At 40.1% G+C, this 25,617-nt stretch overlaps 2 protein-coding genes across 4 annotated transcripts in view; one reads left to right on the forward strand and one right to left on the reverse strand.

The window, feature by feature from the left end:
- Nucleotides 1-11,614, forward strand: part of ap2a1 (adaptor related protein complex 2 subunit alpha 1) — an 88,084-nt gene extending 76,470 nt beyond the window's left edge. For both annotated transcript variants that reach the window (XM_039774194.1, XM_039774195.1), the window contains one exon: nt 9,519-11,614. In XM_039774194.1, the coding sequence (XP_039630128.1) occupies nt 9,519-9,596 (78 nt within the window). In that variant the 3' untranslated portion in view covers nt 9,597-11,614. The remainder of the gene's footprint in view (nt 1-9,518) is intronic.
- A 7,657-nt stretch (nt 11,615-19,271) lies between these two features.
- Nucleotides 19,272-24,266, reverse strand: LOC120543411 (ferritin, middle subunit-like). Of its 2 annotated transcripts, none has more exons than XM_039776503.1 (4): nt 23,982-24,266; nt 19,862-20,008; nt 19,657-19,785; nt 19,272-19,518 (listed from the first exon to the last, which is right to left on the reverse strand). In XM_039776503.1, the coding sequence occupies exons 1-4, from the start codon at nt 24,081-24,083 to the stop codon at nt 19,363-19,365; spliced, it is 534 nt and encodes a 177-aa protein (XP_039632437.1). In that variant the 5' UTR covers nt 24,084-24,266; the 3' UTR covers nt 19,272-19,362. The 2 variants fall into 2 exon arrangements, with proteins under 2 accessions (XP_039632437.1, XP_039632438.1); XM_039776504.1 differs by having other exon boundaries at nt 19,657-19,782; nt 23,982-24,265.
- Between the last annotated feature and the right edge of the window lie 1,351 nt (nt 24,267-25,617).

The following is a 25,617-nucleotide window of genomic DNA, read 5'->3' on the forward strand; positions in this document are numbered from 1 at the left end:
GCGCCCAGCCGTTTGCAATCATTTCAATAGCTTCTTTCACATTAATTTTAATCTCCTCCTGCCTACAAGTTATGCTGACGAGAATTTTTCTCAGCATTTCCAGGTGATAATACACTTTCAGGGTGCGAATGATGCCCAAATCCAATGGCTGAAACACTGCTGTGCAGTTGGGTGGGAGGAATTCAATGTGAACATTATCTAAATGTGGAAGCATGTTGTGGGCAGCACAGTTATCAATCAGGTGCCGAATCATCCTTTTCTTCTTCATATTGTGAGGTTTTTGAACTCTTTTGGGAACTCCCCAACCAATTAGAACGACACGCAGAAGTGCGTCCCGAAGCGAGATTTCAACGTCTGTGGAAGATTATTTGTCCGTTGCCGGGGCAGGGCAAAAACAGGCTTATAGCACTGCAGTGAAGCGACACAGAAGCAAATCATAAAAAATCGTGTCGCGCTATAAGTCCCTGTCATGCACCCCAAAACACGAGGTTGAGTCTCAGTACTTTAACAAAACCAGCTTTATTCGACTTGAAACAGGAACGGCACACTTATTTATTGTAGAGTGATCTGCCACTCTGCTATACACAGACACAGCAGTCGGGCTGCATCACCCATCGATATCTTTTCTGTTTGCTTTGGCAGAGAGACACAGCATAGCTGAGAGAAGCAGCATAGCTTTGAGCCAGCTGTTGCCCCATAGACACGGAGATCAGACTTCACAACGCTCTTCACCGTGTCTTACAGTTAGGGGAGGTTCCAAGAGAGTTTACAAACCCCTCATTTTTTTGAATTAATATGAATGTTTCTTGAACGAGCATCACTGAACCACATAAAAACTGCTTTTTCGATGTCTTCAAATGCAGCAGTTCACATACGTTTGCAACCCGAGATTTTTTTTTCTTTTTTTGCTCGGTCTTTCAAGAAAGTTGACAGTGTCAATGGCAAAATTCCTAATTCACTGGCAATGTCTTTTTTCTTTTTGCCGCAATCGACAGCTGCAAAAATGTAAAGTTTTTTTATCTAATATGAACTGTTATCTTTTTTCGTGTCTGCCGTTTCTATAGGAGGGTGACAATGAGTTAAATTCCAATGGATGTTTTTCAAATGTTGATGAGCAATAAGCAAAAGGTATCACTGAAAACCGCAGGAAACAAAAGGGTAAAAAAAAAAAAACAGTACGAGGAAAGTTCAAAGAAAGAAACAAAAAATGGTAATGTTTCTGTTTGGGGATCGTTGTGCACAACTGTGAACTGTGAAATGTGAACTGTTTTATAAGTTTGAGGCTTTCGTTTCATTTTTGCTGTGGTGCCCTATGGCTACATTTTTGCACTTGGGAAATGTCTTTTTTACAGAATTACTATATTCAGTACAGCTTGACTTAACAAAGCAAGTGTCTAGAGCAAATAAAAGCACATTAGTATTGTAAAAGTATTTTCAACTTCAAAAACACCAAACTTCTGTTTAGTACAGAAAATAATTCATACAAATATTTGTTTTTATTTTTACCCCACATAAAATGAACATAATGAAAAGAAAATAGTAATGGATACCATCTTCTTTCTCTGTCAGTAACTTAAAGCTAGGTTTTTTCTGTTATTTCGGCTAAGTATTATACTGTACATGATGAAAAAAATTAGCCAGTTGTTAGTTTATGGCAGTAATACCCATTTACTTACTCATGTCTAACTTACCTTGCAGATTAAGTTAACTCTGATGGATAGAAGAGTTCAGTATTAGTTTTTAGAAATTAATTTATTCTTGTTATCCACAAACAGTAAATTTATAAATGTTAGTCCATCCATCCATCCATCCTCTTCCGCTTATCCGAGGTCGGGTCGCGGGGGCAGCAGCTTAAGCAGAGAGGCCCAGACTTCCCTCTCCCGCCACTTCTTCCAGCTCTTCCGGAGAATCCCATGCTCCCAGGCCAGCCGGGAGACATAGTCCCTCCAGCGTGTCCTGGGTCTTCCCCGGGCCTCCTCCCGTTGGACGTGCCCGGAACACCTCACCAGGGAGGCGCCCAGGAGGCATCCTGATCAGATGCCCGAGCCACCTCATCTGACTCCTTTTGATGCGGAGGAGCAGCGGCTCTACTCTGAGCCACTCCCGGATGACTGAGCTTCTCACCCTATCTTTAAGGGAAAGCCCAGACACCCTGCGGAGGAAACTCATTTCAGCCGCTTGTATTCGCGATCTCGTTCTTTCGGTCACTACCCATAGCTCATGACCATAGATGAGGGTAGGAGTGTAGATCGGCTGGTAAATTGAGAGCTTTGCCTTACGGCTCAGCTCCTTTTTCACCACGACAGACCGATGCAGAGCCCGCATCACTGCGGATGCCGCACCGATCCGCCTGTCGATCTCACGCTCCATTCTTCCCTCACTCGTGAACAAGACCCCGAGATACTTGAACTCCTCCACTTGGGGCAGGATCTCTCCCCAACCCTGAGAGGGCACTCCACCCTTTTCGGCTGAGGACCATGCTCGGATTGGGAGGTGCTGATTCTCATCCCAGCCGCTTCACACTCAGCTGCGAACCGATCCAGAGAGAGCTGAAGATCACGGCCTGATGAAGCAAACAGGACAACATCATCTGCAAAAGCAGTGACCCAATCCTGAGTCCACCAAACCGACCCCTTCAACACCCTGGCTGCGCCTAGAAATTCTGTCCATAAAAGTTATGAACAGAATCGGTGACAAAGGGCAGCCCTGGCGGAGTCCAACTCTCACTGGAAACGGGCTCGACTTACTGCCGCAATGTGGACCAAGCTCTGACACCGTTGTACAGAGACCGAACAGCTCTTATCAGGGGTCCGTACCCCATACTCCCGAGCACCCCCACAGGATTCCCGAGGGACACGGTCAATGCCTTTTCCAAGTCCACAAAACACATGTAGACCGGTCGGGCAAACTCCCATGCACCCTCCAGGACTCATGCTAAGGGTGAAGAGCTGGTCCACTGTTCGCGACCAGGACAAAACCACACTGTTCCTCCTGAATCCGAGGTTCGACTATCCGACGGACCCTCCTCTCCAGAACCCCGAATAGACTTTTCCAGGGAGGCTGAGGAGTGTGATCCCTCTATAGTTGGAACACACCCTCCGTCCCCTTTTAAAGAGGGGACCACCACCCCGTCTGCCAATCCAGAGGCACTGTCCCGATGTCCATGCGATGTTGCAGAGACGGTCAACCAAGACAGTCCTACAACATCCAGAGCCTTAAGGAACTCCGGCGATCTCATCCACCCCGGGCCCTGCCACCAAGGAGTTTTTGACCACCTCGGTGACTTCAGTCCCAGAGATGGGAGAGCCCCACCTCAGAGTCCCCAGGCTCTGCTTCCTCATTGGAAGGCATGTTAGTGGGATTGAGGAGGTCTTCAAGTACTCCTCCCACCGACCCATTAACGCCCCGAAGTCGAGGTCAGCAGCGCACCATCCCCACCATATACGGTGTTGACACTGCACTGCTTCCCTCCTGAGACGCCGGACGGTGGACCAGAATCTCCTCAAGCCGTCCAAAGTCGCTCTCCATGGCTCTCCAAACTCCTCCCATGCCCGAAGTTTTGCCTCAGCAACAACGAAGCCGCTGTTCGCTTGGCCTGCCGGTACCTATCAGCTGCCTCCAGAGACCCACAGGACAAAAAGTCCTATAGGACTCCTTCTTCAGCTTGACGGCATCCTCACCGCCGGTGTCCACCAACGGGTTCGGGATTGCCGCCACGACAGGCACCACCACCTTGCGCCACAGCTCCGTCAGCCGCCTCAACAATAGAGGCACGGAACATGGCCCATTCGACTCAATGTCCCCACCTCCCTCGGGACGGGTTGAAGTTCTGCCGGAGGTGGGAGTTGAAGCTACTTCTGACAGGGGACTCTGCCAGCCGCTCCCAGCAGACCCTCACAACACGCTTGGGCCTACCAGGTCTGACCGCATCTTCCCCACCATCGAAGCCAACTCACCACCAGGTGGTGATCAGTTGACAGCTCCGCCCTCTCTTCACCCGAGTGTCCAAGACATATGGCCGCAAGTCCACGACACACCACAAAGTCGATCATCGACCTGAGGCCTAGGGTGTCCTGGTGCCAAGTGCACATATGAACACCCTTATGCTTGAACATGGTGTTGTTATGGACAATCCATGACGAGCACAGAAGTCCAATAACAAAACACCGCTCGGGTTCAGATCGGGGCCATTCCTCCCAATCACGCCCTTCCAGGTCTCACTGTCATTGCCCACGGAGCATTGAAGTCTCCCAGCAAAACGAGGGAATCCCAGAAGGTATGCCCTCTAGCAACCCTCCAGAGACTCCAAAAGGGTGGATACTCCAAACTGCTGTTGCGCATACGCACAAACAACAGTCAGGACCCTTCTCCCCACCCGAAGGCAGAGGGAGGCCACCCTCTCGTCCACCGGGGTAAACCCCAATGCACAGGCTCCAGTGGGGGCAATAAGTATGCCCACACCTGCTCGGCGCCTCTCACCGGGGGCAACTCCAGAGTGGTAGAGAGTCCAGCCCCTCTCAAGGAGATTGGTTCCAGAGTCCAAAGCTGTGCTTCGAGGTGAGTCCGACTATATCTAGCCGGAACCTCTCACCTGCACACTAGCTCAGGCTCCTTCCCTTCAGAGAGGTGACATTCCACGTCCCAAGAGCCAGTTTCTGTAGCCGAGGATCAGACCGCCAAGGTCCCCGCCTTCGGCCACCACCCAACTCACACTGCACCCAACCTCCTTGGCCCCTCCCATAGGTGGTGAGCCCATGGGGAGGAGGACCCACGCTACCTCTTCGGCTGTGCCCGCCGAGCCCCATGGGTGCAGGCCCGCCACCAGGCGCGCCATCAGCCCCACCTCCAGGCCTGGCTCCAGAGGGGGCCCCGTGACCAGCGCCCGGCAAGGGAAAACGCGTCCAAGTTTTATTCTTCATTAGAGGTTTATTGAACCGCTCTTTGTCTCATCCCTCACCTAGGACCAGTTTGCCTTGGGTGGCCCTACCAGGGGCATAAAGCCTCGGACAACATAGTTCCTAGGATCATTGGGACACGCAAACCCCTCCACCATGATAAGGTGACGGTTCAAGTCCTTCTGTAAATCTATATAACTGATATTTCTAATTTCCTGTATTCTTAATTTAACACTTCCTCTTCAGTCATCTATTGTTTTAAAATATTAACACCCATCCATCCATTTTCCAACCCGCTGAATCCGAACACAGGGTCACGGGGGGTCTGCTGGAGCCAATCTCAGCCAACACAGGGCACAAGGCAGGAACCAGTCCCGGGCAGGGTGTCAACCCACCACAGGACACACACTAGGGCCAATTTAGAATCGCCAATCCACCTAACCTGCATGTCTTTGGACTGTGGGAGGTAACTGGAGCGCCCAGAGGAAACCCACGCAGACACGGGGAGAACATGCAAACCCCACGCAGGGAGGTCCCTGGAAGTGAACCCGGGTCTACGAACTGCGAGGCAGCAGCGCTACCACTGCACCACCGTGCCGCCCAAAATATTAACAAAATAATGTACAGTATTTTGGACACAGTCTTTTAGTAAAAACTTGCATCAGTGATTAGTTAAATTATTAGATAACAATATCATTGATATTCAGTAAGCAGCAATCTTCCACTGTGAGCATTACAGTTTAACAGTAAGCAAATTATTAATTTTGTAGTATATTGCTTGACCTGCAGATGTCACCATTGATTGTGTGTGTGTGTTTCTTAACCTAAAAGCAACCACATTTTCACTGATTGTCATAGTTGTTGAACTGCAGGAATGTTTGAACAAGTGGAACTCAGCTGTATATTTACAACTTATTCTGCCTGTGATTAATTTCTTTAATCAGCCAGGAGGCCCCCAGTCTATCCATGCCATCTATTACAACTGATAAATGACTATTTTTTAATTATGTTCTTAAAAATTAATTAAAAACACTGACACCAACATTTCCAGAATTGGCAGGCAGGATTTTCTAGAATTTAAAAACGGTTAAATAATTATTATTACTTCTTTTTACCATGTCATCATCCTTCACAGCTTACTGAGGACATGTATTCAACAACCCAGCACTCAAATTACATCAAACAAAACTTTGTCTCTTTGGCAGTTTAAATGTAATATTATTTTCTCTTGTCATTACCAGTGTTTGGTCTGTTGCTCATCTGATGTGTTTATAGCATTGTACAGCATCTTTCCAAAACTGGTCACAAAAACCAAATATTTGGTCGGCGCTTCCCTGAAGTTGCTTGTATTCTGCTTTTATTGTTCTGAATTATAGCAAACATACTTTATTTTATAAAAATACTAGTAGAATACCTGCGCTTCGCAGCGGAGAAGTAGTGTGTTAAAGAAGTTATGAAAAAGAAAAGGAAAAATTTAAAAAATAACGTAACTTGATTGTTAATGTAATTGTTTTGTCATTGATATGAGTGTTGTTGTCATATCTATCTATATATATATATATATATATATATATATATATATATATATCTATATATATATCTATATCTATATATAGCAAAATACCCGCGCTTGACAGCGGAGAAGTAAAAAGAAAAGGAAACATTTTAATAATAACGTAACATGATTGACAATGTAATTGTTTTGTCATTGTCATGAATGTTGCTGGCATATATATATATATATATATATATATATATATATATATATATATATATATACACATGTACAAATATAGACATATATATATATATATATATATATATATATATACATATACACACATATATATGAACATATATATACATACATATTTACATATACACACACACACACACACACACAACTATCGTTTCTGTTCAAGTTCTATTTAAATTTTAAATAGAAGGAATTTTTATTTAGTTGACAGAATATTATTCCGGAATAAATCAACTCAAACCTTAAATAACTATATAACTATAATATTTTGCTCTCCATAAAAATATATCCTGTCTAAATTATACAAGTTAGAAATAAAGTAAACGTTAAAAGAACAAACATTCAAATTTCTTTACTCTTATGTAATTTTATATAAAAATAAACTTAAATTTTAAATATCCCAAAAGATTTTGCTCTCCATAAAAATATATCCTGTCAAAATTATACAAATTCAAATATGAACATGGTGCAAAACAAAACCTGGAAATATAAATAAAATTTGTTCTTTTCAGCAATAACAAATCAAATCATTCAGTTGTCTTTGCTCATATATCATTTTATCAGAGCTGGAAGCCTGGCATCTTTTTTTGGCAATAAGTTCATTTGTTTGGTGTGAGGTTCTGTGTTGTGGAGATTCGCAGGATGGACTGCAGGTGCTCATCAGTGAGGCGACTCCTGTGTGCTGTTTTGTTAGTCTTTATCACTGAGAAGAGCTTCTCAGATATGTGCACAAACATGCACAAGGTTCGAGCTGGAGCAGCTGGAGCATTTTTGGGAATGGAGTGAATAAACTGTGCGGGCCCTGCAGTATCGTACTTTGCCTTCAGTGTGCCATTACACTGCAGCTCAATCACCTCCATCTGAATCTGCACAGGTGCAGTTTCCACATCGACGGCAAATGGGTTGCGAAACAACTCAAAATTCTTTTTTTGTTCTTCAAAGTCACCAAAGCGCCGTGCGAACTCAGTGCGCAGTGCGCTCAGTTTATCAGCAAAGTGCGTATTTGGGAACACCATTGTGCCGACTTGGTTCGACATTACTTGGCAACAGGGAAAGTGGGGCAAGTTGCACTGGTGCATTTGTGTCTCCCATAAAAGTAGTTTCACTTGAAATCACTTTGTGATTTTGCACGGGTAAAAACGTCTGCTGAAGTGTCAGAGTCTTCTTTAACTCTTCTGCTTTCTGTATCTTGTGCATTGCATTCAGGTGTTTAAGGTTATCTTGATATTTTGTCTCATATTGCCTTTTTAGATTAAATTCTGTAATTACAGCCACATTAGCTCCACAAATGAGACACATGGGTTTACCGGCAATGTCAGTAAACATATACTCAGCCTCCCATGGGTTTTTAAAGGCTCTATGTTCAGAATCACCTTTTCTCTTCGGCATCGTGTGGGCTAGCTTCGCAATAACTTGCAGCATCATAAGCTAGACTTGATTAACGTGTTCGGCAAGGCAGTTGAAGCACTGCATTATGGGATTTGTAGTTTATTGTATTACCAGCACTTCATATCCACAGGCCATTAATAACAATAATGTATAAAATGATCTCGTGGGCCAGATATAATTACACGCCGGGCCGGATGTGGCCTGCAGGCCTTGAGTTTGACACATATGGACTAAATAGAACTTGAAAAGATATATTTTTTCAAATGTGATCGCGCAATTCAGATCGAGTTGACGCGCACTACAGTACATCGAGCCTGCGTGCTATTGTGGTTTTGCCTGCGTGCCTCAAGAAGTCATCCTCCCCTCGCTCTTACTTTTTTACCGTTCATCTAATGAATACACTGAGTATGGCTTTACCAAAACAATCATTGATCGCGAATAAAGTATCCATTATTCATAAAGCTTCAATTGGTGATCTGTCTTTCTGCGTTAACCGCATCTTTTTTCATACGTCTCAAACCAAGGGGATGCGAGGCTAAAATGTATCGGGAAGCGCGCTTACATACTCAGTGCATCCCCTCTCCGGAATCGAACCTCCGAAGCCGGCGCTAGAGGCGAAGCCTCTACTATTGCGCCACGGCGTGTGGTTTGTCTATTTGAGCATAGCAGTATAATTCAGTTTTTGTTCATCACTCTTTGGAACTGTTGCTTTTTGTCTGCGCACTGTGTCAGTTCACGTGAGCCGCTGAATATGGTTTTATATGTCACTCGCTCACTTCTAATTGTTTCGCTGCCTTCTTAATTATATAATCTATGTTTTCTTCAGCGGTTTTTGGAGCTCTTCCTGGTTTTCTATGTACTGCGTGTTTACGTGGGAGGCGTGATGATGTCACATGAAACTCCGCCCCCCACACTTTCGAGCTCAACTCCATTACAGTAAATGGAGAAAAATAGCTTCTAGATATGACCATTACACGCAAAATTTTGAAATGAAACCTGCCCAACTTTTGCAAGTAAGCTGTAAGGAATGAGCCTGCCAAATTTCAGCCTTCTACCTACACGGGAAGTTGGAGAATTAGTGATGAGTCAGTCAGTGAGTGAGTCAGTGAGGGCTTTGCCTTTTATTAGTATAGATTTGTATTCTGCTTTTATTTTCTGAATTATAGCAAATATATTTTAGAAAATACTGCATTTGTATTCAGGTTTTATTGTTCAGAAATACAGCAAACATTTTTTATAAAAAAATTTAATTTATTCATTTTTCTTTATGACTTCAAAAGTAATCTTAATCAAAAAATACATAAATGTACTGATAATGTTCCAGCTTCTTGGGAATTGCCATTTGTCCCTGTGAAAATGGATTGAAATGCTGTGATCTTATATTTCGTTTTTTGGGTAGCTTGGCCTTATCTTTGGAATTTTGATTCCGGTTGTGGGAATGTTGGACTAACCTTTCATATTATTTTTTTGCCCTCTAGATGTACCGACTTACCCTGCGCAGCAGTAAGGAGAGTGTCTCCAAGAGGTTGTGTGAACTTGTGGCAGAGCAATTTTAAGAAACAAATGAAGGGCAAAATGTTCTGGAGCAAAACACTTCTCCAGAGCATGTATTTAAAGACATAAAAAGACATACACAGAAAAACAAAAGACATGAAGGGGGGTTCATTCTAGAGTGGAGAAATATTGGGAGAATCATTCTAATATGTCCCAGCATGCCTCTCTGTTTGTCTCTCTGTGCTACAAAGTTATTATTTACATGTGAAGGTGTATACAAAAGCTATATTGTATAATTAGAGTTAGTGTATTATTTAGCGAGTGCTAGTGTGTGTGTGCGCGTAAGTGTGTGTGTGTGTGTGTGTGTGTGTGATCTTTGTGCTCTGTGTTTGCGCCCTCTGTTGTTTTAGTGAATTCAGGGGTGCTGAGGTTCAGAGAGAAGATTTCCCTGCTGAAACTGGGCCCCAAAACAAACTAGGGCCCCTACTCTTTAAGTTTCTGCTTAGCAGAACTTCAAAAGGCCTTTGCTGTGACCTTAATCTTATTAAAAAATAAAGCAAAATGGCGCATTCCCAGCTTGTCAGTAAATCACATGCTACATTCCAAGATTGTCGAGGAAGATGCATATGTATTTTCTGACTTGCTGCAGAGTCTTTTGATGAGTCTCAATAGCACTTGATACATTCCTAGTGAATGAAGGCACACACTTCCACATTCCCCACACCCAACGCTTTACCTTCTTTTCTGCTTTGCTACTCACAGATTCAAGAAATTGTTATGCACTTGAAGAGGGGAGCAAATGAAAACTTTTTTCATCCACTGAGAGCCATCTGAGATCATTCCATGCATGAGCATAAAGTGGAAGGAGTGCAAATTAATATATATAGTTTACTATTGCTCCATCCCTTTTTGTGCTACAGTATCACAGCACTACCAGCCTCTCTCACGTTTATGCTATAATGCAGTGCAAGAACCCTCAATATCAAGAAATCTTCAGGTTTGTTTTTTTTAACATTACCTTCCCATACACTTATCCCATTTCCATTAGAATCTCAGTGTCTTTTCTTTTGATAGACCCTAAATATGGTTGTCTTGTTACCCAGGACCAGGATTTGGACCAGGATATAGCATCAATAGCATTCATTCTTTGTTTTTGTGTTCTTGTTATATAATGACCATGTTGTTCCTACTTCCCTGTTTTCAGAATTGAGAACACAGCACTGCTCATTTTCCATGGTTTGCAACCAGAAATTTAATTTTCTGTGATGGTGTTTGTTTTGTACTCATTTTTCTCCTTCGCAGCTTTTACTCTCAAAAAGCAGTTCATAGGCTGTTTCTTCTAACACCTTCCATGTTAATCATATTCATTATGTTGGACCTTCTGTCCTGTTTATATCTATTTCTTTCCATGAGATGTAAACATGAGTACCAAAGGAAAATCTGAACACTACACAACCTACTTTTTTCCCTAACATGCCTCGTAAACACTGCCATCTTCATAATCACTAAGTCCAGAGTACAACTTAAGTAGCGTTCCTCACTTCTGTATTCTCTAGCTGATAGTCCCAGCATCGCTTACTTCCACCAAAATTGTAAATTGTGGACATTTACTTTGATAAATTAACAAGCAGTACTCTCCCCAATTTAATTGCAGCCAGAGCACCACTACCTTTACTTTCATAATCACCAGTTTACAGGCCTTGCCAGTTGCCTGCTATGTAGAAACCCAGACAGCAAGACCACAGCAAATGCTGTATCTGTGATGAATTTTGCAGATTATTATTTCTGGGTTTAGGAAGAAAGTCCCTGTCAGTTGTGTTGTAAGCAGCAGAATTTCACACCTAGCCTATTTTTGCATCTGACATTCTGTATGTTGACTTTAAACAAAAATCGGTCTAGGCTTGTACGCACTGGTCACAATCCCAAAACTAAAATGGGTCAGTCAGACTGCTTTATGACTAGAGCAGTTCAGTGTTTTAGTGGTACAGCTCTGGTAACAACTGTATTATATATATATATATATATATATATATATATATATATATATATATATATATATATATATATATATATATATATATATATATATATATATATATATATAAGAAATATGTTCAGATTGATTTATTATAATATGTGTTTTTAATCGTTAAGATTGTTTTTTTGTTCTTGATTTTTAGAGATTTTTCTTTCTGCTAGAACTGAGCATGGGGTGGTCTGTTTGTCTTCTGGCTAACTTCAGTTCTTCATGTCCTAATGAAATTGGCCCAAATGACTTATTATTACTGACTTCAAACAATTCAGTCCATCCCAGGATGCCCAGAGATGAGTGAAAAGGGATTAAATACAGGGTGTGATGCTAGTCATGTTTCTTACTAAGACCCAACCAAGTTGCACTTCTGTCAAAGTTGAGATGGCAAACCTGATGGCAGCAGGACGTAATTCTAAATCATGTTGAAGAAATAAACTAAAAACAAACACTTTATTCTGCTAATCTTTTGAGTAAATGTTGAAAAGTTCTTCTTAAAGCTGCAAACTTGTTGTGGGTCAGTGTTTGTTTCATGATAAAAAGTCTCTAAGCAACTTGCTGTAAAAAATGTGTCATTTTTACAGTAATGCATCATGTTTACAAGAGATCATCACGCTTCCTTGCATGTCAGTCAGTCTTATCTGCTGTACCCAGGCCAGCTGTGGGTTACTTAGGGTACCCGTTCTGCTGGACTGGAGGTGTTCACTAGCAAATTTCAAGGATCATAATAAGGAGGCAGCATCTGTAAGCATTGGGTGTTTTTGATGTAGGCAGTTACTGCTGTGTTGATTTTCATTGCAGCTGATCCCTCAAGACTACTAAAATATTAGGTAGCATCTTCACAGTTTTTGAAAACTCTACAGTTATCTTAATGTCTGTAAAAACTCTTTAAGATTGCTGCCCACTGCAGTAAACTGTGTTTTGTAAGTTTTTAGACTTTATTTTTAAATTATATCCTAGTATATTTTATTTTTCTAGTTTATTATCCACCATTCTGCAGGTTTACCAGTCATTTACTTTGGCTACACTACAAAATGTAAAACTATGCATCTATGTAGTGTATTGGTTTGTGTTGTATTTCATGATTAATGTTTACAGTTAAAGGTGCTATATAAAATTTTAAAAAAGACCTGAGTGATGCAATTCATGGTTTAATTGCACCACTGGACAAGCAGATCTCTTACCAGGGTGCAGTACTCTGCACTAATCCCCAATTTACTTGGCTGACCACCACAGGGATGAAAGGTGTCAGAACAGGATTTTGGAATGCATGAGAGTTGCTTCAAATAAGACATTTGGTAGAAATGAAAACTGGCAAACACGAGTACCATCTTAAGTACAGGGTTATCAATTGCTGCTGTAGATTGGGTACATGCAGTTGGGCACAGAACTCATTTGATGACAGGACATTAAACCACTTCCGTCATTACTTCTGCCTAATCCAGCCGTTGTCTCTGCTTTTCTTTTCCATGCAGGCTGAGCTTTTAGTGTATATTACCTTGGAAGCAAAGCCATCCTTTTTTGTTCATCAGGTTGCTCTGGGGTGCTAAATCCAACCATTCTGTATTTAAGAATTTTGTGACCATAGACAGAAAAATCATACACACTGCTATGCTACAGTTTCTGAAAGTGCATATGCCTGTACATAACATTCAGAAAAAGCCACATTAATTTCTTCCTTGTATTTTAATGGAAAATGTAACTGAAAGGACAGATCCTGAGTTACTAGGTCACTCATTATAAACTTTGTATGTCGATGCAGTTAGAATCTATGGAAGCTCTGAACCTCACAGTGAAAAAAATCATGACATAACCCTGATTTTGTACATACGTGAAAATATCGTACATATGAGATGTTTTCACATATGTATGAGATACTTTCATGTACATACAGGATACCTAAAGTGCACATTTGCAGTTTTTTTTATTCTAACTTTATCTTGTTAGTATGTGAAAGTATCCCATACATAAAAGATATTTTCATGTACATACAGTAAGAGAAAAGGGTTATCTCAGAATTTTTTTCATTGTGAGGTTCAGAGCTTCCGTAAGAATCAAGAGGCTTTTCATTGTTAAAATTTTAACTTATGAAGATAAAAGAAAATTTCTATAATCCAATTCTTTCTTCCATCCAATTTCCATACCTGCTTTGTCCGTTGCAGAGTTAAAGGAAGTCTGAACCTATCCTGGCAACATTGCTTGCAAGTTTAGAATCAACATTGGATAAAATGGCCAACTAATTCAGGGCACACCTATGCACAAATCTTCACTCAAAGCCAGTGACTGTGCCAGTCAACACAACATACAATGTAACTTTTTAGGTTATGGAAGGTAATTAAAGTATCTGGAGACAACCCATGCAGATATTATGAGAATTGACATTTTCCACACAGACAGTGGCTCCACCAGGAGCCAAAATATGGTCCTTGTAATTATGTAATCAAATGTCCATCACTGTTTCATAGTGTTTTTAAACTGTGACATCCAATTCTGCCACATCGTGACAATTGCTTTAAAGCTTTCATCCAGCAGTATGGAGGATCTGGGGCTGAAATTGGCACATTAATAGGCCGACAGAAGGAAAACCAAATCACCCATGGTATAAGAAGAAGAAGGCAAGCTTTTAGAAAACAAATGGCACTTGCTAAAGTACTGGCTGCCTTACAGGGTCAGTTTGTGCTGAAGCTTGAATACATAATAATTGGATAATATTGTGTAAAAGGATGTGTATCCAGTGTAGCATGCAAAGAAAATTCTGTTTTACTTGCTAGTGAATTCAAAGAACCAGGGCAAGATATAACTAGTAAATGAGTTTTTCTTACAGAACATCCCATTACTACTCACATCACATTTACTGTTAAATTTAAAATGTTTTCTTTGCTCTACCTCTTAACATTTTGCTGGCCTGGCCAACATTTGCAGATGGCCTTGTAGAATTTCTTGAAGGCATGTTTGTAAGACTCTAATAAAGAATTGAGTTTGTCCCAGTTTTAGGTCCCTAGGACAGTGTACCTATGTATCTGTTCCACTTCGTCATAGGTACAGTTTTTGTATGGGAATCTGGATCCACAAATCCCATGAGCCCAGAACCTGCATGGACAAGCATCAACACTTGTGGTTCAAAGAAAACCTTAAATATAAATGTCCTCTCAGAACGTGTTTTGATAAAGGGACATTTTTGTCAGCTGACCCAGTTACCCCAGCTGGAGCAAGTGTGTTCATTTTTATTTTTATTTATTGTTTGTAATGGGTACCATGATTTTTTTGAAACTGTGACAATTAAAGCTGGCTCTAAATCATTGTGTCTGCCTCCATTTATTTTCTGTTAAGTTTTTTTTTAATGACCATCAACAACGTATTTGCTGTTCTTTTTAGATTTTTTTTTTTTTTAGTTTTATGTACTGTTGAGGTTTTTGATTTATAAATAAACATAATTTCCACAAATTATTGGGAAATTTGTTCACAGTATCATTCAAGGTTTGTATCATCACGTTTTGCCACATACACTTGCAACTCTTTCCTGGGTTACAGACATGGAATCCCATATAAAATCAAACTGTGCATAAATAAGGTCAAGCTCGTATCGGAAAAATCGTGTCACATGCCATTTAGGAAGAGGGGCATCTGCATGAATGCCTGTAGACCTGATCACTGACAATAGAAAAACTGGAGTTTTGGGTCTCCAGTTAGCCATATGTGGAAGTACAACAGAAAACTGACAAATACATAATGCCTGATAGGTTGGAGAGGTGAATACAAACAGTAAGCTCTGTCCCACGAGAGTTGGGACAGCTATATGAACCCAAAGGTCACTTTGTTCACTACTGAGAGAAACTGATGAGGGAGAGTAAAAAGCCACCAGACATCTTCCATAATAAATGGAATGGTATGAAGATCACATTCTGTGTGACAACTATAGAAATCATGACAACTATAATGGGAAAGGGGAGCCATTGCTGTACAATTCTAGGACACCTCGTTGATCTACAACTACTTGCCACAACCATGCTTTATCACCAAAAAAATGTAAACTGACTTTTGTTAGTTGTTCTCAGACTATTCATTACTTGCATGCGTTTCATAATAGTGCATGTATTATAACTCCAGTAGTGAGCAATGCATTATGCTGTGTATTTTTTAATTACTGTAATTGTGAGTGAATGTCTTTATATTTTTAAAACATAATCACTGACGTTATGGACTATAATTAAATTATAGGTTTCATTTCAATATATTATAACTACAATTCCATTTCATGTAGGTATAATCTGTTACCATTGCTTTTTACTCGCAGAATAACTTACTTTTGACGTGACAGTTTATTTCTTTGCCATTACTGTTTATGCCAAATGCAGCTGTTGCCAGTCTCGTCAGATGTCACCTGTGTGATCATCTTTGTGTTTAAATAAATGACAAAAATCCAACTGTAGTCTGCTGTTCAAAACCTGGATTACATACTGTAAATACTGGATCTGTAACTCCAGGTCTGTTTATTCAGATAGGATTCATGTGAAAACAAAAGCAGTGGAGCAGCGTGGTGGCACCTATTGTTGGGCATGCGATTTCTCCAGTTTTCACTTACACATCCTGAATATCTGCATGTTAAGCTAATTGACAATTTTAGCTGACCCCAAATAAGTGAATTTAGAAGGGGTTGAGTTTGCCCTGTGATGAAATTGTTCTCCATCTTGGTTTGTCTTATTGTGTCAGGATGGGCTCCAGCTGTCACATCACTGAACTCTACTGAGTGAGCTGGATAACAGTAATTTCAAAATTTTTGATGGATGTTCCCCTTCCACTGCCACCTTCTTCCAATGACCAGTCTGCACACAACCATCCCTACTACATCAACAACTCCCTAACACATCAAGTGGAATGGAGATTGACAACTCGACCTCTGACAATCATTGTTGGCTATCCATAACTGTAGACCAAGTAATGAGACAACTGAGGAAAATATACACAGGAAAAGTCATGTGACCAGATGACCTGTGCTGACCAACTTTGTGGTGTCCTCTTTTACCTGTTCAGTCTGTCCCTAAGGAATCAGAAAGCGCTGCTGCTGTGAAAAAAGTCCTGCATTGTCCTTGTTTCAAAGACGACAGGTGCCTCTTCACCTAATGACTACAGATCAGTGACACATCTCACATCATGAAGAACTTTGAGAGGCTGGTCCTAGACTATAGGGGTCCTGTTATGGTAGACCACCTGGACCCACTGCCTTGAACAAAGATTAGAGTGAATGATGCAATTATCTATCAGCTCCACAAGGTTTATTTTCACCTGGACAAAGCTGGCAGCACTGTGAGGATTCTGTTTTTTGTTTTCTTCAGTGCCTTCAATACCATCCAACCATCCGAGTTAAGGGGTAAACTCTGCAGGTGGATGAGCCTATGGTGTCCTGGATAAAGGACTATCTGTTTGGCAGACCACAGTATGCAAGATTTGAGGACTGTGTTTCTGATACGGATGTGAGGAACACTGGAGCAGTACAACGAACAGTCCGATCTCCTTTTCTCTTCACTCTGTACACCTCTGACTACAAATATAACACCAGGTCAAGTCACTTTCAGAGTTTCTCTTATGATTCTGCAGTTATGGAGTGTATTAATAAGGGGGATGAGATAGAGTACAGGAGTCAGATGGAGAACTTGGGGCAAAAAGATGCATCTTAACATCAGCAAAGCTAAGGAACTGGGTATTGGCTTTTGCAGCACCAAACAGCTTCTATGTCCAGTTACTATTCAAGGTGTGGATGTAGAGGTGATTCACTCCTACAAGTACTTTAGGGTCCACATTAATGACAGGTTGGACTTCTCTTGGAAAACACAAGGGAACTCTATAAGGTAAGTCACCTAAGTAGGAGTTGGCATTACATCACCAGAGGCAGGGTTGTCTTTATAAATGGCAAGCCTGCAAAGACACAGACTTTTTCCAACTAATGCAGAAAAAAACAAGAAGTCCCTTTAAGGATAGTGAGCCACTTCAAAGAGCCATGTAAAGAGCACAAAATCCATCCAGCGCAGTGATCGCCACGCTACAATACATTTGATATTTCCAAAAAGAAAAAGCACGTTTGTGCATTTTTGGACTAAACGAGACAGTGAAAAAACAGGTGTGTTGCATCCTGTGACTTTACAGGCAGCAGACAGCTAGGTAATCATGAGAAAATCTGCTTAATTCCTTATAGTACTTGTTGATAGCAAAGAGATCCATCATGATAATAAGAAGAAAATAAGCACTGCCCAAATTAACCAACTGGCACAACAGGTCACTGCCAAACTACCAAAAGTAGCATCAATGTTTAAAACATCAGTAGAAGAGGAAAGTGGTGAAATGCTGCCAGTGCCATAAGTGGAGCAGTTTACTGTACGCAACTCTGCATTGAAAATTACAGCAAGTGTGAAAGAAATATGGCAGGCCATGTTTAACATTTAATCCATTCTCCTTGATATCAGCAGTTAGAACGCAGAGATTGTCGTTTATAAATTTGATATTGAGCTTTTGAAATCTGGCATCAATTTTTTTAAATTTAATATCAAGATTTTGAAATTTGATATTGCTTTTGAAACTTAATTTCAAAAAAGAGAGCTTAAATGGTAGTATAGTATGGCAGGCCGATTTAACATTTAATCTATTATCCTTTCTATGAAATTTGATATTTGACTTATGAAATTTGATATCACACTTTTAAAATTTGTTTTTGAGCTTTTGAAATTTGACATCAGGTTTTTAAAATTTGATAGTGAGTATATGAAAAATTACATCACATTTTTAAAATTTGATATCATGCTTTTGAAATTTTATATCGAGGTTGTGAAACTTGATATCAACATCTTCAAGTTTGATATCTGATTTCAAAAGTACGGTATCAAATTTCAAAAGCTCTATATCAAATTTTATAAGCCTGATATCAGATTTCATAATTGATGTGGTTTGGTTGGGCCTTAGTGGTGGGATGATGGTCTTTAACCCAGGGTTACTTGTCTGAATTATTAAGGGGAAGATGAATGCAGCCAAATACTGAAAGATCCCTGAAGAAAACCTGCTCCAGAGTGCACGTGACCTCAGTCTGGGGCAACGGTTCACATTTCATGCAGGAAAATGACCTGAAACATATAGCCAAGACAATGCTGAAGTGGCTTCAGGACAAGTCTCTAACTGTCCTTGAGTGGCCAAGCCACAGACTATACTTAAACCTCATCAAACATCTGTAGAGAGATCTGAAGATGGAGGTTTACAGACACTTCCCATCCAAGCTAATGGAGCCTGAGAGGATCTGCCAAGAAGAATGGGATAAACTACCCACATCCAGTTGTGCACAGATTGTAGAGTCTTACCCAAGAAGGCTCAAAGCTGTAAATGCTGCCAAAGGGGCTTCTACAAAGTGCTAAATTAAAGACCTGAATAGTTAAATGAATGAGAGATTTCACTTTTTCATTTTTAATAAATTTGCAAACCATTCCAAAAATATGTTTTCCCTTTGTTATTGTGAATTATTACGTGTAGATTGTTAGACAAAAATAGCAAATTTATTCATTTAAAATTAAATCTATAGCACAATAAAGTGTGCTGAAAGTGAAGAGGTCTGAATACTTTCTGTACTCATCAGATAATAAAGAAGAGAAGATGTTTCCCATGCTACGTATCTTCCCTTTAATTGAGTGATTGTTCACCATGGCAGCCACACAACACACGTAGTAAAACATTGATTTCATAATCTTTATTTAGTAATGCAGGTGTGTACTGAAGGCCTCAAAACTATTGCCTCATTGAGAAAACTTGTGGAGATGCCAATTTTAGCTTCTCTCATTCAGAGTGAGCTTGTCAAACATGTACTCGGCTAGTCCAGTACTGCTGCCACCAGTCTTCTTCAGGTTGGTGATGTGGTCACCCAACTTCTTGATCATCTTCACTTTATTTCTCAGGAAATGGGTCTCCAGAAAGTCACAGAGCTGCAGGAAGAAACGTGGTATCTTTAATGTTAGAGTAGCGTTTCCATCATTACCAGCCCTACATAATGAGAAATGTTGGAAACCTCTTAAGTCTCACTTTAGTATGCACAGCAAAATGGATCGATATCGTCTACCTACATGTGGGTCAGTGCGCTCAGAGGCAAGCTTGTGCACATCCAGTAGAGCTTGATTGAGGTTTTTCTCTTGCTGAAGGGCAGTCTGCATGGCATCCAGACCGTTACCCCACTCGTCCTTGTCTGGCTTCTGCTAAGACAATTTTTATTGAATTGAGCCAGGCTAAGGTCATATGGCATCATCTGCCCATAACAAAATCATTGATTACCTTGATATCCTGGAGGAAGATGCGGCCTCCCCGCTTGTTTTGGAACTCCATGAGCTTGTTGGCATGTTCTTGTTCCTCTTTGCTCTGCTCCTTGAAGAACTTGGAAAAGCCTTCCAGGGCCACATCATCACGCTTGAAGTAGTGAGCCTACAGGAGGTCAGAAAAGATTTGTAGAGCAAGACGTAATAAGATGTCTCTCATACACTCCACCTCTGTGTAGCCTTACCTTCCTAACTGGTGATTGTTTCCATGCAATGCTCTTTTGTATTTAGAGCAAGGTTAACTAGATGATTTAATAATTGCTTACTTTTAAGATTTAGAACATTTTTTTACTTATGTTGGTCAATTTTTTAACCTAGTTTTGGAACATCTGTTTTATAGCAGCCCCCTAACATGCTGACTTGAATATGTTCACCTCATTTGTAAGCAGCTTTGGAATAAAATGTAAAAGTACAAAAGTAGCTTTTAGTTTATATAAAAATTCAGGCAAGCCAGAGCAAACCTAAATCCACGTTTGGGTAAACTTGAACACAACTTGAATTGTTTAATTGATCTAACGGTGAATATGGACTGGTGCCTGAATGAACTTCGTGTTTAGATTTCAGTGAAATTTTGTGATGTTTGTGTTATGAGATGTAAGGCTTAGAAAATGTTATTAGGGCTAAGACAAAACAAATAGTAAAATGAATTTCATTTAAGTGTGGTGCTCTCCTCAGGGGATTTATTTTCAGAAAAATGAAATCAATTTTAATGCTAACAAGGCTGTGATATTTCAGCTAATAAATGAATGGAAGATATTATTTTATATTGGAAATCATGGATATACAGGTTTGATCCATATCATATCATAAACTTAAGAGATCAATCGATGTAAATTTAAATTAGGAGTTGAATGTTTGTTTATTTAATAATACCACTAAAAGGAAGTGTTTTTAAAGATGCCAGCACATGGATGCCTACGATTTATTGCAAAATGTGAGATACTTTGTTGTAGGTGCTTGTGACTATGCAAAGAATGAGACAAAGTGAGATGGCAGAGAGATGCTCATAAGCTTTCTTATAACTGATGGTAAATTATGTTTAATTTTAAAATGTAATTATTACTAAAATGCTTAGTATGCAATGATGTCCATTTATCCATTATCAAGTTCACTTGATCCATTTCAGTGCTGAGGTGTCACCTGTTGCATGGCTGCACTCGGGTCCTAAACTGGAATCCTGAGGTGGTTCGCCATGTGGTGGGTGCAGCAACACATTCTATCAGTGCAAGCTTCCAACCTCCTCCTCATCCTCATTCTCCTCCTACTTCTCCTCTTTAATCCATTTCATAGTTGCAGGGAGTAGAAAAGAGAGTCATTTAACTTGTCCATCACTGGGATGGGGTGTAGGTTCTTCAAAAATATGAAGAGATCTGTACAATTTACGAACAGGGCTCATAAATCAACAAAAGTCTACATTTGCATTTTCACTTTCTCTGTTGTGATTTAAAATGTGGCCAGAGACTTACTTTCAAAAATAACCCTGACATGCTTGTTGAAATGAACAAAGTAATATAATTTACAGTACTTATAGCATAATATAATAGAAAATAGATATATGCAAATATATATAGATATATATTTAAATAGATATTTATAGACAGACGCCAATAACGAAAATCGCAAAACATAAAACTATGAAAGCTTAGTTTAACTTTTTCTCTCCTATTGAAAATGCACTTCATTTATGTATTCTACCTTTTCTCTTAGATGAAGCTTTTTTCTTTTATAGAAAAAAGCACATAACTTATGAACTTATGATTTTGCAATTCACGTGGTTAAGTTGGATAAATTCCTTGGCTGGATATGAAAGTTCTGTTGTCTGCAAGTGGTATTCATTTTCTCACAGTGGCCTCTGCTTGGGTTTATCATCAAGACATACACACACACACACAAAGAGCTCTTTCTGTCTCTCTGACTGCGTGTGTGCGTGAGAAATACTTCTGTGGTTCGTGACTGGTTTTAGGAAGACACATATAACACAGTGCCACAATATATCATTCACAAGGTTATTATCTTTTTGTTATATTTACACCAATATCATAATACATTAGCTGGCTTTGTCCAATCTGTTTTATTCCAGGTAATAGTTCTCGGAATCAAATTAATTTGTACTTATGGTTGGAGGTAACAGATGCTTTGTTCCTTTCCTGGTTGGCTTTTTCCATACAGGTGGTAGGATCTTTAGAGCAAATTTCATGCACACATGTATCTACCTTTGAGATGTTGGAAGGATAACGAGTGTTTTCGACAAATGAGAGCATCTATATATATAAAATGTTAATGGTTCTCTGTCATGCCAAAACTCACAAACTCGTATTTGAACCTTGATCTTGGTCTCCATTGACAGCTTATACCATGATACGTGTAAGGTCATGTTCCACTAGTCTTTAAAATAATTTCAAATAGGAGATGATACTTAGGGGAACACAATTTTACAGTTTTATACAAAATATGCCTACAAAATCCATCTTCTGAACTTTTAAGGAGAAAAGCTTCCAGATCAGTTGCAAAAGTTTCCATTTTATATTTTTGCTCACTTTGGGATTAAACCAGAGCACCCAAGGGAATCCCACGCAGTCACGGAAAGCCTATGCAAACTCCCGATTAAGATATCTTCAAGTTAAATTCTGCTTTTTACTGTACATGTTAAACAGACCCTAGTGTGTGTGTGTGTGTTCATGTTTGCCTTGTGATGAACTGACGCCTTTTCCAGGGGTTGCTCCTGCCTTGTTCTCTATGATTGCTGGGATAGGCTCCTGCTGCCCCAAAACCCAGCCCTTAAAAAATGGTTAGGGAAATTGATGGATGAACAGATTTTAGCTCACAAGTTTATTTTTATATTTGGTTTGATTAATTTTTTTAATGGATAATTTCAAAAAAGGAAAAAGGACCAAACATAGCATTATAAACTAGATCCTCAAGACACAAAGTAAAATGTGCACTTGTTCAATTAAAACAGATCTTTGCTTTCTTTGTGAATTAAATATTCTTTTGGATTATTGTTGGATGGATGCATGTAATTTAAATGTTTACTCCAACCTTCACCTTAACCTATGCTATATTAAAAATCAAATAATCTGTATCCTGTCTTTCCTTAACAGAGCCCAGGTCAATGTGACGGCTGAAGTAAACTAAACTAATTGCATCCATTCATCCATTTTCTGTTTTGTTAATCCTTTTCAGCAACATTAGAAAATAAACGTCTTTAGCAACATTAAAGTCCAAAGTGGGGACTAACATGGAATGAGATGCCGGCACTTTAAGGGTTTATATACTGTATTTTAGTGTCAATGCCATCACGTATACAGATTACAGTGAAGTTCTTACTTGTGTGTGCTGGCTTCTTGACTAGTGAGTATTACTACCTTATCTTGAAGCTTCTTTCTTCCTTATCTAAAATAAAAACTTCACCTCAGTGGGCCCTGATTGAGAAATTCAGTTGATCGAGACATAGCATTTATAAACCTGTGAAATAAAATTCAGAATGCTATCCCGGGAGCTTTGGGTACAAGGCAAGAAACCACCCAGTCCATCAGAGTGCCCAGTCACATACACCCACATTTACTCCAAGAATCACCAAATCACCAAAACTACAATTTTTGGGGACATTGGAGGGAAACCCACATAGGCAATGACTTTGAACCAGCAACACTGGATTCGTGAGTTAAGAGCAGTAACCAAAATTGATTAAGGAAAAGACTCATAACCTGCTGAATAATTTGCTCATGACCATTAGTCCAACTAGAAACAATAAACAGCATTTAATCAGTTAGCGACCTCAGACACATCTTTAGCTTAACCCTAACCCTAACCCTATTGTAGGCATGTAATGAGTAACATTACCACACATACAGTAAGTAGGAGCAGTGCAGTCTAAATTCCGACTACAGAAGTGCATCTGCACAATGTGTTCTGATAATTAGTCAAAATCACACCTCAGGCTACAGTAAACACATCTAACATGTAATACAAAGAAGCTTTAACTCTGAAGGTCTTCCAGGTGCCATCCATCTCTGCTGCCATACATTCCCTACAGGACAAAAAGTAAAAGGCCGTTTACAGTTCAAAATCACACTCACCAGTGACAGGTAGGTGTAGGAGGCACTCAGCTCTATGTTAATCAGACGGTTGACAGCACCCTCGCTGTCACGATGATAGTTCTGGCAGATCTGGGAGGCCATGTTGATTTTTTTCCTAGTAGTGGAGATGACAAAACAATAAATGAATATGAAGCTGTCGCTGGAGATGGGATCAGGGCTCCGTTCAAACACTGTTGAAGCAAGAACCTTGGATACCTCAAAATCACCTCTGACCCTGCTTTTATAAAGGGAATTTGATAGGTGTGGAGGTGGGAGAAGAGGGTGTTAGATGAGCTCCTGTAAAGGCAGGACCAATCAGGAAAATATAAGCAATGGACACCTGATCTGAAATATAGTCTGAAAGGAGAATAAAGTAGACTGACACAGCAAAAGCAGAAAACCCCTGCTGCAGCATGACTTGGCAAAGAGTGCTGCGCTGCAGCGTGCAGCTGGTATTTTTGTCACTACATCCTATCACTAAAGGTTGTCAGTTGTTAAATTGAGTGGGCCACTGGAAATGGAGCACTATTGTCTCCACTGACAATATGCTAAAAAGAGTATTTCCACCATGTGGCATTGATTTAGTTTTCAATAATATTACATATTTCAAGATATTCCCGAATCCATGTTTGATCAGCTGCTTTCATTTAAACCAAAACCCCTACTGAAGTCCTCTAGTTGAATTTCTTACTCAGACAGGTGTTTTATTTTCTAAATTCTCCTTGAAATCTGTCTATTCCAAAATTTCTCCTATGGCACATTAACATTGCTTCAAAGGGCTAAACTGCATTATGGTTTTGTTCAGTCTATTTCAAAGATGAAGGCACAAGTCTAAATGCAAATACACTGTCATTCTCACTCAGGCCTGATCTTCAACATCCCATGCTTGACAGAAGATACCAGGGACAGTGCCATGCACTTTAATAAATGGTATAACGGGTCCCACACTGTTCTGGAGTGAATTTGTTCATTGCAGTAAAAGAAAGGAAAATGGTCACTGATTGAGAACCTGGTTGGAATGAACACTGCAGCCAATGTGCCTTTTTATAGTGTAACCACACGAGGGCAGTAATTTGGCACACGTTAATAGAATAAAATAATGGATTTTATTGTTCTTCCAGACACTTTCCACAATCCTTTCCCAACAATATTCCATAAGTATGCAATAATTATTTAATAATTCCCAATTCTTCCTCCTTCTGCCGCTGCCTCCCGACTCTGACTCTCCCATATGTTGCAGCAGGCTTTATTTTATGCCATACGAGGGAAAGCTTCTGGTGCCATTCTGTCTCCTCTATGAAGCACCTCTGGGCCATAGACAAAGTAGAGTGGTCCTCCTCCTACAGTGCCCTCTATTCATTCCAAGGGACCCCTACAGTGCTGCACTTCTGGAACTATATTTTCCTACCACCCCTGCAGGTGTTCTGACTGAGTTCTTATATGAGGTCCACTGCCACCTAGTGCATGAGGGATAATAATAATAATAATAATAATAATAATAATAATAATAATAATAATTCTTTGCATGAAAGTTCTGGCTTCTGCTGGTCCACCCATTACTTACGAGTTGTCTGTACAACATTCCTCTTGGGCCTCCCATCCAGGTAACAGCCTGAGCTCTTCCCTGGCCAGTGAT

Source organism: Polypterus senegalus, chromosome 13 (assembly GCF_016835505.1).
Source record: "Polypterus senegalus isolate Bchr_013 chromosome 13, ASM1683550v1, whole genome shotgun sequence".
Classification (NCBI taxonomy): Eukaryota; Metazoa; Chordata; class Cladistia; order Polypteriformes; family Polypteridae; genus Polypterus; species Polypterus senegalus.

What these genes read in the sequence shown, in the direction of transcription:
- LOC120543411 (XM_039776503.1), bottom strand. Translation starts at nt 24,083, where the DNA reads ATGGCCTCCCAGATCTGCCAGAACTATCATCGTGACAGCGAGGGTGCT. An exon ending in CCTACACCTACCTGTCACTG is followed by an intron (nt 20,009 to 23,981) that starts GTGAGTGTGATT and finishes GACCTCCTGTAG; the next exon opens with GCTCACTACTTCAAGCGTGA. An exon ending in TCTTCCTCCAGGATATCAAG is followed by an intron (nt 19,786 to 19,861) that starts GTAATCAATGAT and finishes AAATTGTCTTAG; the next exon opens with CAGAAGCCAGACAAGGACGA.